This window comes from Pungitius pungitius, chromosome 5 (assembly GCF_949316345.1).
Source record: "Pungitius pungitius chromosome 5, fPunPun2.1, whole genome shotgun sequence".
In the NCBI taxonomy this organism is placed as follows: Eukaryota; Metazoa; Chordata; class Actinopteri; order Perciformes; family Gasterosteidae; genus Pungitius; species Pungitius pungitius.
In genome coordinates this window covers 22567425-22582226 of record NC_084904.1, presented here as the reverse complement: position 1 = coordinate 22582226, position 14802 = coordinate 22567425, and the positions used below count along the sequence as shown (strand labels likewise).

The following is a 14802-nucleotide window of genomic DNA, read 5'->3' as shown; positions in this document are numbered from 1 at the left end:
ACGCCGCCAATGAACCGAGTGACCGGGAATGCTGAGGACTGACGTGGTGATGCCCGACGGATCTGGGAGTGGCAGCAACCTGTCAGTCACAGTAAGTCCCGCCCTAAAGCATCCCCTGCTTTATGGTCTGTTTGACTTTCAATGGACCATCATTTCCTAAATGAACATCAGGTTGTAAGACTTGAAACTAGAGACTGAGACCATAAAATCATGTTTACAATGTTTACTGAGGGAATAAATCAAGAGAGAAGTAGAGTCATTTCCTCATAGACGTCTATGGGAGCAGAGGAGTCGCCCCCTGCTGGTCACCACACAGAAGTAGAGTCATTTCCTCATAGACGTCTATGGGAGCAGAGGAGTCGCCCCCTGCTGGTCACTACACAGAAGTAGAGTCATTTCCTCATAGACGTCTATGGGAGCAGAGGAGTCGCCCCCTGCTGGTCACTACACAGAAGTAGAGTCATTACCTCATAGACGTCTATGGGAGCAGAGGAGTCGCCCCCTGCTGGTCACTACACAGAAGTAGAGTCATTTCCTCATAGACGTCTATGGGAGCAGAGGAGTCGCCCCCTGCTGGTCACTACACAGAAGTAGAGTCATTTCCTCATAGACGTCTATGGGAGCAGAGGAGTCGCCCCCTGCTGGTCACTACACAGAAGTAGAGTCATTTCCTCATAGACGTCTATGGGAGCAGAGGAGTCGCCCCCTGCTGGTCACTACACAGAAGTAGAGTCATTTTCTCATAGACGTCTATGGCAGCAGAGGATATTTTAGAACAATTCTTCATTGGATTCAATCGGCAGAACCGAAGCCGTTTTGAAATATAATGGTTTGGTTGAAAAGAACTACATAACATGTCGCATGGACATATAGATGACGCAACAACAATATGTGATGCACTTCCCATTGTGATGCTGCCGGGTCCAGAGGTCAAGGGTCGTCCCACACATTCCTGTGATATCAGGCGTAAGCTGCAAGTAGACGTGTCCTTCATTAAACACTGGGCGCAGAAGGCTTCGCACTACGGGGACGACTCGGCACATCGGAGGACCCGGCGTGGAGGCGCTCCACCGGGGGGCCTCAGATTGATCGCCGTCTCCGGGGGCCCAGACGGTCCAGAGCCGCGGCGGAACCTGCTGTCCAAAGTTTGCTTAGACTAAAAAGCTGCTAAAAGCCGGGATCAATGGGGGGGGGGGGGGGGGGGGAATCCATCAGGACCATCAGTGTTTACACGACTCGGGGGGATTACCTCACTGTTACTCACAGGAATGACCGGCCATTAGAACCCCGCCCCGCTGTTTACATAGAGGGTAGCGCCCCCCGCTCCCCTCCTCCGGGTCCCTGTGCCAGAGACAATTAGCCCCCCGATGGAGACCGTAATCCACCGCCGGGCGCGACGGTAATCAAATTCAAACATGGCTCGGCCCCTGAAAACAATGAAGGGGGGGGGGTGGGGGGATTACAGCGGACGCATGTGGTGAGAGAAAATGAAGCTTGACGCTGAACACGTGTCGCTGCGACTCAGGTGTTCACCTCCAGCCTCTTCTGGTCACTTCTTAAATCTCATTAGCTCCAGTCGTCTGTTCAGGGATGTTTAATGTTATTAAAGGACATGCTCATGGTTTTCCAGGACCTTCTGGGAGCAATAATCATGAAGCTCAGTGCAGGGAGAGATGAGTTTATACAAACCACAAATGTCTTCAATTCTGCTTCTTCAGAGGAAGTGATATCGAAGGGTTCACCGTGCGTGAAACAAAGTGTGTTTGTTCAACATCGAGTGCAAAGGCAAAGGGTTCCAAACGGCCTCGTTTTGTAATGAATGTGTGATTTGTTCACATAATGATCACGTTTAGTGGCGTTATGGGAATCTCTTTCTAAGGGCACACAGTGCTTTACTGGAGGACACTTTTAGCATGAAGAGGGACATCCTAAACAGTTTATGAGGCTACTCACCAGGTAGCAGAGGAAAGAAGAGCAAACACATAAAATAACAAAGGGAAGAAGTGCTCAGCATGCACGGTCTCACAGACGTACCAGATCATAAGGTGATTTCTGCCCCCCCGGCCCCCGTGTCATCACCCGGCTCAGCTCTTCTTACATGCAGAGAACATTCGTCACGAAAGTGTGTGTGTGTGTGTTTTTTTTAACGTGTGAGTTAAAAAAAAAAGCGACGTCTCCCTGTGCGTAAAATGCGGCGCTCAGTGCGTCCTGGCACGGACGGCTCTTTGGAAAATGTGCGGTGTCGGTCGCGTTTCCTCCGCACGCTGCGGGTCGGCGCTGAGCGGCACCTCGGCGACAAGACGCGGAGGAAAGCGCGTCCTTTGGATCCCAGGCACGCACCGAGCGGTGAGATCACTGCCGTTATAAATATCCCCGTGCCAGCAGAACAGCTCCAGCTCCTGCAGCCGGGGGTAATGCCCAGGAGCGCTGCGCGTGCGTGTGCGTGCACACCGTTTTTGTGGCGCCCCGGACCTCGGGAAAATGCTGCAAGTGGCCTAGCGCGCGTGTCCTCCTTTATGATGAACGTTCCTCTCTACCTGCTGGCCGTGGCTCACTTGGTTTGCGCCGCCGCAGCGCAGCGCGTCTCTCTGGAGCGCCAACTTCTGGAGGAGGGGGTCCGCTCGGGACGCAGGACGTGCAGGCTGTACTGCAGGGTGGGCATCGGCTTCCACCTCCAGATTCATCCCGACGGCAGAGTCAACGGCAGCCATGAGCCCAACCAGCTGAGTGAGTAGCGGCACATGGCCGATCGGTTCCGCGCGTCCTGTGACGCGCACACGAGTCCCGCCGAGAATGCGCACTCGGATCAATTGATCCCTCTCAGAGTTCTGCGGTTTTTCGATGTCTTCGCGCTTGTCTTGAAGTGGGTCGGCATCTGGTCCGCGGGCCTGGTTCGAGTCGGCAGGTAGACGTGGAAGTGACAGGTGCAGCAGTGAGACACAATCAGCACGTCTGTCCTCGCTGGGCTGCCAATCAAATCCCACCAACTATTAGTTCATCTTTAGAACACCTTCCAAACTAATCAACTAGTGTTTGTGTAACATGAAAGTCAATAATATGAGTCGTTACGGCCAATATGAGAGAAAAACTCAAGTTAATCAGCAGGTAGAAGCTCCTGACTGATTTAATGTGTTTCTTTAGGAACATTTAAGCAGCAACGATTTGACGAGAAATTGTATCACCATGTGTTACTTTATCTACATGAATCGATGTGGAGGATTACAATATATATTTAATAGTAATAATATCAATGTTCCATTTGCTTGTGTTTTTTTAATGGATTTAGCTTCCACTAAAATGTTAAGTTCACATTAAACAGAAACCTGAAATGTAATCATGGATTATTACGTAGTGTTATTTGCTTTGAGAGTTAATGTTCTTGTCTTTCGCTGGTTAGCCAACATGCTGTTAAGAAAAGATTCCTCTCCTTTTGAAAATCTCTAAATTCAACTAGAACTAGAGATCAAGAAAACACAAGCTGTGACTGGAAACATTCACGTAAAACTATATATAAGTTAAATCCATCCCAAATGTCCCGTGTGAGAACATCGTAGCTTCTTCAGCCCGGGAGTCAAGAACCAGACTGTCAGCTTCTTCTGCTCCTCGTCAAAGTGCACTTGTGCCTCCATTTCACGGTGGCCCTCACGAGACTTGTCAGGTCACATGGACTTCAACCGAGTCCCGCGTGACAGCGCCGCGGCGTCTCCCATCTGACACGGGAGGGTTCGTTCAGCCATCACCTTTCACATGGCGGGAAACAAACTTTCTACCGAGACACAACTCCTCTGGAGCTCCCTTCTGTTATTGTGACTCTCAACTCGACCTCGGTGCTGTACAGCAGACAGACGGATCCGATGGTTCGACGACATCGTGTCTGTGGTGTGGCGCTCCCTTTGAAACGGTGCATCGATGTCATGCACAACAACAACAACAACAACAACAACAGACTGGTGTGACGTTCACACAAAGGCCCAAATGTGTGAAAAAGAAATGCAATTTTACTCACTTTACACTTTCCCAGATTACACAATATACATATGTGTATATGTATATGTGTGTATGTGTGTGTGTGTGTGTGTATATATATATATATATTATGTAATACAATTATATTTATAAAATAAGGAATAGGATCTGATGTTTACTCTCATTGCGTTCATGCAGTTTTTGCTAATAAAAACCTTGCAGAAATATTATGATTTTGGCAAAAAGGTTAAATATAAGTTGGTAGTTTTGGTAAAACAATAAACACTGATTTGGCTTTTAAATGCAGTTGAGTCTCGCTGTGGAGGAGAATCAGAGAAGCCATCAGGTGAATTGTCCCTCCGTCTCTTATGCACCAGCTACACTTGTAGCTTGTTTGTGACAAGGACCGATTCAAAGACTGAAATGTGTTAGTCCGAACTCCCTCGACAAGGAGCAGGATCTCCGACTCTCCTCCATCGCTCGCTCCAGCGTGTCCTTTGTACCCCCCAGGTGTCCTGGAGCTCTTTGCGGTGTCTCAAGGGGTCATCGGCATCAAAGGGGTCCACAGCAACAGATTCCTGGCCATGAACAGCAGAGGACGGCTCTACGGCACCGTGAGTACGACGCTCTGCTGACTGTGCAAGGTCACTAACGTGGAGATGGCAAATGTTGGTGACCAATGAAATAGAAGAAATAGATCTTTTGTTTAATGTTTAATGTTTTTATGACTGGTTTAAAGACGCACCCTTTGTTGGTTTGTCCAGATCAGACTATTATTATTATTACCTCCTGGATAAAAGTATATTATGAGCAGCTAAATCCTCCACTTTCTGAGGTGTGAAGTAACTCACTGAACCTAAAAGTGCTACAAGGAACAATTAACTGGTTCTGAATCAGTCTCAGTTTAGTCCTGATGCACTGTAGACCTCCACCAGTAAAGGAGACCATCAGAGAGAAGATGTTTCTACATAGTTCTCCTTAGTGAAGCCAGCAGGCATGATGCAGATTCACCAGAACCAGCTCAGATTCCACCAGCTCCTCCAGTCGAGAGAACCAGAGCTTCCCCTCTTTCGGAGGAGACGTGATGTTCTTCTCTGCTGCAGCAGTCCAACAACGTCTTTTGGGCTCCCATCAAAGCGTTGCCCAGTGCAGCAATATTTCTCCTATTTATTAGCTTCTGCCGCGTTGCATTTGTTCTGCATAACAGAAAAGGAGAAAAATCCACCCAACCTGACATTAGCGTGTCAAGCCCCCCCCCGAGGACACATAAGCCCAAATCTGCCCACAGCAGCTCGGGCCGGGGGTCGAGCGCGGCCCCAACGACGGGCCGTCCGCCGGAGCCTTGGCAGGCGACGAGATAGAAGCGGCTCCTCATTAGCATGTGTTAATGGGAAGAGCAGATTATGTGGTGTCTGGGCAGGCAGATAGGGCCCGACCCACGAGGGCCGATCAATACGGGGGCAAACAATCGGACGGAGAGCTGCTGTGGTGTTTGTGCTCGCTCAGCGGCAGCGTTTGTTGTTATTGTCCACGTGGCGTCGCTCCCCGTCCTCGGAGGGCGCTCTGAGGCTTCTCCAGCGCTAATCCCACCGCGGACCTCCGGCTTACACAAAGAGAGCGTTAGAAACGTTCTCAAATATGAACCCGAAACCAACGTGGATGCAGAGGAAAAGTATCCCGACGACAAAAAGCAGCAAACCCTCCAAACTAAAATCCGCTGACATATAAGAGCTTTTAATGGATCAGATAAAATAAAATAATCCTGTAAACTAGCACAGGAGCACAAATTAAACCCAGAAGTTTGCAAGCTAGTTAGCTAGCTTTGCTAGCATTAGTTAAGATGTGACTATTTCCGCTAACTCTTCCTTTGTTGATGTGTTTCTGATTTCCGATTAAAAAACAAACAACGAATCACTAATCCGCTGAAGGGAAACATTACTAAAGTACACAAGTAAAGTCTGTGGATAGGTTTTTTATGTTTTTATGTCGACAACGTTTAAAAGGAAAGGGTAAACGGGTCCAAAAGGGGGAGGGGCTTATGGCCGGGCACCTAGCTTAACTCGCGTACTAGCATAGCTAACATTTATCCTGATGAGCAATAAAGAAGATGGACACTCCGTGGATGGATGGAGTCTCCTCTCCTCGCTGCCTCGCTGGATCTTTCTTTGGTTAAAGGACTTTTCTCCAAGAAAACTGAAACCCTGTTTGCCGAGGACGACTGCTTTAAAGCTCTGCATTCTCTAGGTGTTCTTTAAGTATTAAGTATTCTTTCTTTTTTTTTTAAAGTGATAGCGGGCCTTTTTAAGGCATTTTTAAAACCCATAGCATTCAGTTAAATTGAAGTTTGCCCTTTTTTCTGGTTGCAGCTGCGACAGGAACCTCGCGTTCCGAGCGCCGCGCTCGCAGCTTATTTCTGCCTCCCGAGCAGCTCGCCGTGTTTGCACAACTAAAACTCCAATCTGTGTCTGCAGCTGCACCGCGCTACTCAACCGCCCTGATGATGTGGGGGTGGGGTGGGGGGGGGGGCACGCAGTCAGGCTCCGGGCCCCCCCGTCTGCGGTGTCAGGTGACGCGCTGACCCTCGTCTCGTGGCGTCGTCTGTCGTGTCTCGTGTTCAGATGTTTTCACTGTGGCGATTTATTGGGTCGGAGTAACGGCCCCTGAGAGAGGGACGCACGCCGCTCAGCACGCCGTCGCAAACAGGAAGGAAGGAGGAAAGGTCCCAAACAAAGGAGGAGAGACGAGTGAACATCTGCTGTTGGCCTCAGTTTATTCAAGAGTTACCCTCAATCCGCAACCCCAACCAGATCATCACCAGCCCGGTTTAAAGGTCCTCTCTGGTCTGTTTACCGTCTACACGCCGGGTTCTGAGTGTCATGAAGCTGGACAGTCGTGGTCTCCAGAGGATGAATCCTAAAGATTCTTCTGATGTCTTCCCTGACGGATGGTTTCATACATTCATACGTACACATTTTTTCACATTTTGTTATTTCTGCTCTCTTATGACCATAAGTCAACAGTAACTGAAGAGATGTGATGTGGCTCCTTATTTCTTTATTTTACATTCAGTCATGTTAAATCTTGTAACATCAGAGTTGAGTCTTAGATTTGAATGGAGTTGCTGATGATAAAGGACTTTATTCACAGTAGTTAGAACACAAATGTGTGAAGGTAGATCATTATGGGTACAAGAGCTCGGTCCCAAGTACCGCTTACCCCCGAGGATCATGGGAAAGGTCCCTTTTAAAAGAGTGTGACCAATCCAGCAGGGCAAGAGCCAGGTTAAACAGCTGTACAAGCGTTATGATTTTAACAATAAGATCTCTGGGATCTGGCCGCAGTTATTAAATCCAATGAAAGACAGCAGGGCCCCAAGCTTTACCCTGGTGTGTGTGTGTGTGTGTGTGTGTGTGTGTGAGAGAGGGCATTCATTCATGCTCCGATGGATTTGTTTCCAGATGTGTGACTCCCTGACTGGTACCAGAGCGGCTCTGTTGCTCAAACGCTGCGTTCTGTTAAATCACTGCAGTCCACCCGTAGCAGTGACTCTGCAGCTATGTTCCACTTTCTAATCATCTTTTTAAAAGAAACAACAACAGCCCGAGAGGAACAGTCGGGCCACTTTGAAAAGCTGCAGCTTTGTGCCGTTCTCCTGTGACTGGCGTGTTTACCGAAGGCCGTAATGGCATCATTTTCTGCTCCGCTGCACTCTGGAGCGAAGCACAACGCTTCGCTTCACGTCGCTGCGGCGGGGCCGCTATGCGAGGGAGCCGTGCGGCAGGCATCCCTGGGTGCACGTCGGAGTTTCCCACCCCGGGATATTTATAGGCACCAACCAGGAAGGGGGGGGGGGGGGGGGGGGGAAACGCTCAATGAACATCTGCGTCGGCGCGGCCTTTCGCCGCTCGCGCCGAGCACGTTGGAACAACTGCATTCTAATGGATGGATTATTATCTGTGATGCGTTGATGCAGCAGCAGCCTGTAAGTTTCATTGTACATTTAAAGGATGCTGATCTCCTGCAGAGAACAATGCATGTGCACTTGTTTGCAGAAATGGGGGGCTGGAAGGGGCCTCCACATCCTCATGTCAACATGTGGGCACATCCCGCATTGTGGAACATGTGGAACAATCGACAAATTGAGCAGGTTCTATGATCTGTTAATCCAATCTAGATTAAAACATAGATTCCCGAACATGTCACACTCCAAATGCTTTTGATGGTAGTTTCTTTCGGGCGCTCATTGTTCTGACTGTGATGATGATGGTTTTTGTCCTCCTGAGTCAGCGTCTGGCTGGTTGCTCTCCTCCCACAGACGCGCTTCACGGACGACTGCCGCTTCAGGGAGCGTTTCCAGGAGAACAGCTACAACACCTACGCCTCGCTGCTCCACCGCCACCGCCGCGGCGCCCGCGACTGGTTCGTGGCCCTCAACAAGAGGGGGAAGGCCAAAATGGGCTCCAGCCCGCGGGTCAAACCGCAGCACGTCTCCACTCACTTCCTGCCCAGGGTCAGCCTGCAGGACGGCGACGGCGAGCGAGGCTTCACCATCACGGGCAGGAGGAAAGCCCCGCCTCCCCCGCCGCCGCCAACCAGTCCTCCTCCGGCGAAGGCCGTCCGCGCCGCGCCGAGGCGCACGCAGGTCAAGTACTGGCCCAAGTACCGCTTCGGGTAGATGTGGCGGGGGGGGGACGGACAAACAAGGACCCAATAAACGGGACAGCGTTGGACGTTGGAAGCATTCCGGGTTTCTACGTGTGAAGAACTTCCAAAGGTCACGGGTTCAACCCTCGAGCTTCCCCCCCTCGGTTCGATTACGTCTTTTTGAGCACACGCCCCCCCTACTCCCCCCCCCCCCAACACATCCGATGGCGTTGAAGCTGGAATCAATGACTCTTCATGGGTGTTTTATTGAGTGATACGTTGAAGTGGGAACAGTGGTCCATGTTGTTTTATTTTCTACTGGGAGTGACCCCCGCTGACCTTGGAACGTCCTCCATGGGGGGGGGGGGGGGGGGGGGCGCGGGCAAAGACGCACTAGTGAAGGGACGGCTTGTGGAGTTTTATATTTTTAACCAAAAGCGTATATATTCAGAATGATATGGGATATAACAGAAAAGGGTCTTTAAAGCCTTTTTATACTTTAATAAACAATTATTCTCTACAAAATGTTTTTTCTAAATAAGCAGATGATAACAACGTTTTCCTCATGATCAAATAGCAGTTAATGCACACCTCAGGTCAAGCACAGACGATGCTTTCCACTCTTGAAATGTTGAAATCATGCACTAAATGGTTGATTGATGTTGTGCTCGTCAGCTGTGGTTTGGATGTATTTATTTATTCACTTCATTTGAATATTTAGCACATGAAAAGTACTAAATGTTTAATCCACATTTGTACATCAGCAGAAGGAGGCGGGAACTACAAATAAGTCCAACAATCCTCCAACGAGAAGATGGAAAACATGTGACTGGTTAAACAGAATAAGGTTGTTGTCCCCCCCCCCCCCGCCTAAACCACCCTACCCCCCCCCCTCCTCCTCATGGACAACTGTGAGGGATTAAGGGGAAGCATCAAAACTATCATCTTAGCAACCGGCTGTCCCGCCCACCCCCCCCAAAAGTGATCCGGAGTCGTGACCTCGCAGCTACGACCCCCCCCCCCCCCCCCCCTCCATCACAACCTCCCCCGCGCGCACAACGCGGGAATAACGATGTCGAGAGAGAGCGCCGCGCTCAGAAGATCAGACGGTATCAGATGGCCACCAGACGTGTGGTGGGGGGGGGGGGGGGGGGCATGTAGCAACGTTGCCTCTCTTGAGGGAAAGGCCGAGTTCGCCCCAGTTTAGCGCTGTGCTTGATTGTTTTGTTTAATTAACCTGTGGTGGGGCCTTGGAGGGGGCCTTGGAGGGGGCCTTGGCGGGGCATGGGGGGGGCCTTGGAGGACCCAGATGAGACTCACTGCGAACGTCCACGCGGCCTCAGACACAGAGAGCACACGGCTTCATGTGCACCTCGCATTCCTCACTCGTTGCAATGAGGCCTCATTCTGGATCCCTTCAGTATGTGATTCACACGTTACAACGCGCGCGGATTTGGGATCGAAAACGCGGCGGCCATCTTTATTGAGCCTGTGCAGAAAAGCACCTGAAAGGGGTCAAGGTTTCTACTATAATACAATACAAAGGTTAACACTAATAGAACATATATACTGTATATGTATATATATATATATAAACCATGATGTCATCAAGTTGTGCTTCCCTCATAAACGCGCCGTCACAAAGAAATATTTTTTCAAACAGAATTATTTTTTATTATATATATATATATATATATATATATATATATATATATATATATATATATATATATATATATATATAAATGTATGTATGAAGATGAGTTTTATGTAATATGACTATTAAAAATGGAATACATCTCTGCGGCTGATTTTAATCAAATGTGTGTGTGTATATATATATATATATATATATATATATATATATATATATATATATATATATATATATATAATCTAGTGTTCTGTTCAGGCTCAACATCTGAAAAGTGACGTCACTCTCAATGGTTTTCAGACACAGCTGGAACAGGTTTAAATTTGATTTCTTTAACCATTTATTTGAGTTCTTCCAGGCACGGAAGGCCTGATTTTATTTTGGGATATTTCTGGTTTATTTTTTTTAGAATGTCAGAGTAACTCACCCCCGGCAAGAATTATTGATTGGCTCGAGAGGAAGTCCAATCAGCAAGAGGCCGGCTCCACGTGAATCCAGACAGGAGTGATCACTTCCTGTCAAACACCTTAGAATCACATCCTCCACTCCGTCCCTGGGTAAAGGAACGCGATCACAATCCTGAACCTTCATCAGAACATCTCAGATGAGGAGAGAAGGGAGAGAGTAATCAACAGGAAAAAGATTAAGAATAAGAACAACAGACGTTTTGCGTCCATAATTCATGCTGGTGTTAAATAATGAAGTTGGGTCTTTATTTCTAGGTAACAGAACACTCGGTGACCTCAGAGATGAAGCTTGCGTGACAGTCTTTGTTGGGATGGGATCTTGCAGGAGCAGGTTCCCTGGTCGCCTGTCCTCGCCATCTGCCTCCTGCTCGCAAAACGACTCATTTCAAACCATCGCCTCACTTTTTCCACACACTCCAATGCAGCCGGTAAAAAGCACGCTGGGTGAGAAAGAAAAGATGATGAGGACAAGAGTCGCTTTATTTGAACATTTTGATCTGTATTTCACACTCAAGTTTAAAATGAGTAAAAAATGCTGAAAAATCTAAAACGTGTCTGAAACAGAGTCATTGCAAAATGATGAGGCCTCAGTGGAGGAAGCAGGTGTCCACTAGCGAGCTACCGCTACCTCCTGATTGAGTCCATCGATACACATGAACTGACATAAGACAACGAGCTTCATTGCAGGGCATCACAATGGTATGAATTTTAATGTGTTAAACCAACACTAAGCATTTACTTTTCTTAGTTTGACCCCAAATGTTTCAACATAGTCATAAATTGTTGGAAAATTATTCGAATTAAAAAAAAGTATTTTAAAACGTATTTAAACCGAATGCAGAGTCATTGATTTGATTGACACGAAAAGGCCAGTACAGTTGTGGGAGAAAGTAGTTTTAGGGGCGTTCCCGTAGCACGTGAACCAATCACGTGCGCCCTCAGGACGCGTCAGGAAGTGACGTGTGGGACGGTTGCTATAGCAGCCGTTTACCACACAGAGAGCCTGAAGATGGAGCACAGCGCGGCCGCTCGATTCCACGATACTTTTACTCAGTTCAAGGTCTACGAAGATTATCTCGACTCCAAAGTCACGCCGATGGATTTGTTTTACTTTAAAGTGAGTCACTCATTAACAACTATGACCCGCACGTGCTTCTCGTTAGCGTTAGCCGTCCTCCCCTCTACAACACGTCAGAACCGCACCCACTGAACCGTCAGTTTCAGTTCATCTTTGTGATAACGCAGCAGTGGACGCAACAAAAAAGCCCAACTTTCCACTTCTCGACTTGACCTAGTGTCCTTTTTCAATTCGGCATCAAATAAATTCCCCAAACCGTTAAAGAAACCCAACTTAACTTGTTGCAGAACTGTTCGCGCGCCTTGTTGTGATGTCAGAAACGTGAGGAGCGGGAAACAATATTTGACGTGTTGACTACTTTTCTGTTCTTTGAACCAAACGAACCACATGCCGAGTTGAATGTTGTGTTGTGAACATCGTTTCACTGGTTTAATGGACGTGTTTAGAGGTTTCATCCTGCTGCTGAAGAAGGTAACACACTGCATAACATATTCATGGAGTCTGGCTTGTGGTGTTTATACTCAGAATGACAGCTCTGAACAAAACGTAAAGGCAGTTAAAGTGCACAACAGCACGTGGTTTGAATAACCCGAGGTGTTTATTTTGTTGACATTTGTCATTAGCACGCATTAAGCACGTTTTAAACAGGCTTTGCCATAGAGGTGTTTGTAGTGTAGTGCACGCGGTTCAACGCTAGGTGGCAGTCACACGCAGGTGTGGTATGAGGGCTTTAAAACACTTTTCCTCATTTAACATTTCCTTCACTCAAATTTCAAAACGGTTGAAACAACAAAAATGTTGTTAGATGAGCGGTTTTGTCTTTTGTTGATGTCCTGCAAGATTACACATAAATGAGTCCTGTAGTGGTTTAATATAATGAATCAGTTGCAATACTGTTTTTTAATTTAATTAAATATATAATTATAGTTAATAATATCTATATCATTTTAGTAGTTAAAACAGATTCCAGCAGAAAGGCTTGAATCATAAATGTGCAGTGCTGCTCTTGGCCAGCAGATGGCGCACCTGCTGCCGGCCTGCTGCAGCAGGCCCACGTTTGTTTGAACACCTGTGTCCACACAGGGAGGGGGGGCAGTCTATCTGAGCTGATAATCAGCTACAGTGAATCCCCCCCCCCCCCCCCCCCCCCCCTCGTGTTGTGACACTCCACATTCAGCCCAGGTGACCTCACCTGTAGATAAGGATTGTGTTCTGATAAATCTAATCATCCACGTCGTTTTTTAAAGAGGGTGTTAGAGTTGGTGTGTTGAGTCCAGGTCTCATTCAGACTCATTCATTGAGCCTTGAGAAATGAAGACAATGATTTTCGGGCCAATTTTAGGACGGAGCGAATGTCTGAGAGTCATTTCTGGTGAGCCACATCAAAGCTAAAGGAAAATATAACTTTTCCTCTCGGGTGCGGACGCAGGCCGCGGCTGCTTGGGGATTTCGGGTAGGAGGACATATGGCGCGAGCTTTGATCTGACGAGCCACAGGATTTGACGGCGAGATTTGGTTTTTAGATGATGACTTTACGGCTCGGCTTTAATGACGATGATTGGACTATAATGTAGCTCCCAATCCCTGCAGAGGCACCGACACACATACACACACACACACACACACACACACACAAATGGACCCAGGCGTGGGCATGAAATCACACTAAACCCATAAAACTAAACTATATCACTGCCATATTTTTGGGAGGGAAGTGAAATAACAACGTTAAACTGAAGGCCAGCATGGTGAGCAGATCCTGAGTCTACATGTGAATTGTATTTGTCAGTCCTGAGGCAGCGGGACGTGGTCCTGCACCCCCCCCCCCCACCCCCCCGAGGACCCTTTGAGGGGAAACATATTTGGACGTGGAAAAATATCCAGAGAAGCGTCGCTCCTGTCCCGCGTGGCCTCAACAATTCAAAGCGGCTCGTCTGCATTTTAAGCCAAATAGTAAAAGGAGTTCTGAAGCGTTTCGTACTGTAGAAACGTCAGGTGTGGTGGGGGGGGGGGGTGTGGGGTGGTGTGGTGGGGTCGTGCGGGAGCGATCCGGGTTGTTGCACGAACTGGATTAACGTGCCTCATTTATTAAGCCAGCGGATCGGCCTCCAGCTCGTAAAATGTGAGGAAACGCTGCAGTTCTCTGTTTCACATCATTTTAAATGGCAGAGCTGCAGGTTCTGGGTCCGTTTGGCAGACGCAGCCCCCTCCAGCTCAGGGAAATTGTTAAAGGCACTTTTGACTACGCTCTGACATTTAATAGTAATAAAAAGTCTGCTCTCTCGCGCCAAAAAAAGTCACGATCCGACAGGTCTCCAGCAGGCAACCCCCCCCCCACCTATCCTTGCCTGACTCCTCTTCCTTCTCCCCCCCCCCCTCAGAGCCGGGGGTTGGCCCGCCAGCTGGTGGAGCAGGGCCTCAACGGCACCGTCCTGAGCAGGGAGGAGTTTGAGAGGAAGAAAGGCGCCTCGGAGGCCGCGAGGAGCAGCGCGGGGAGGAGGAGCCAGCCGACGTGAGTCTAAGCCCCGCCCCCCCCATCTCTGTTGTCTTAACGGGGGGGGGGGGGCACACGCGCATTCACACTCACTCTCAAGCCAGAGTATCAAGAGAGTCTGATACACTCTGAAAAAAAATGCTTCTAAAGTCTGGATGCGGTGGGGGGGGGAGTCCGCTCTGTGGTTCCTTTGTGCTCGCTCCTCGTGAGATGTCAAGGAGTAATGTTCGATTCCACGTGTCTTCTCCCTTGAATCTGGGTGTCGCCGTGGGGGGGGGGCATGGGGCTGGAGTTTCTGGTTGGTTTAGCTCGACCACATCTGACCTACGATCATTTTCCTCACCCATCAATCTGCAGATTACTTTCACAGTGTGCGAGTAGTTTAGTCCATGAAATCCCAGAAAATGAGGATTAAATCACATTTTAGTTTGCTCCTGTTTGTCCGACCAAAGAGCGACATTTATTATTAGAAGATGAACGTCACTGGATGGTGAATATC

The 14802-nt window shown here is 48.4% G+C and overlaps 1 protein-coding gene across 1 annotated transcript; it reads left to right on the top strand.

Annotated features, from left to right (window-relative positions):
* The first annotated feature begins 2134 nt into the window (after window positions 1-2134).
* Window positions 2135-14325, top strand: fgf5 (fibroblast growth factor 5). The gene is made up of 5 exons (XM_037482374.2): window positions 2135-2727; window positions 4477-4580; window positions 8282-8637; window positions 11674-11848; window positions 14191-14325. Exons 1-5 carry the CDS (start codon window positions 2190-2192, stop codon window positions 14323-14325), a joined length of 1308 nt encoding a protein of 435 aa, XP_037338271.2. The 5' UTR covers window positions 2135-2189.
* The last annotated feature ends 477 nt before the right edge of the window (window positions 14326-14802 follow it).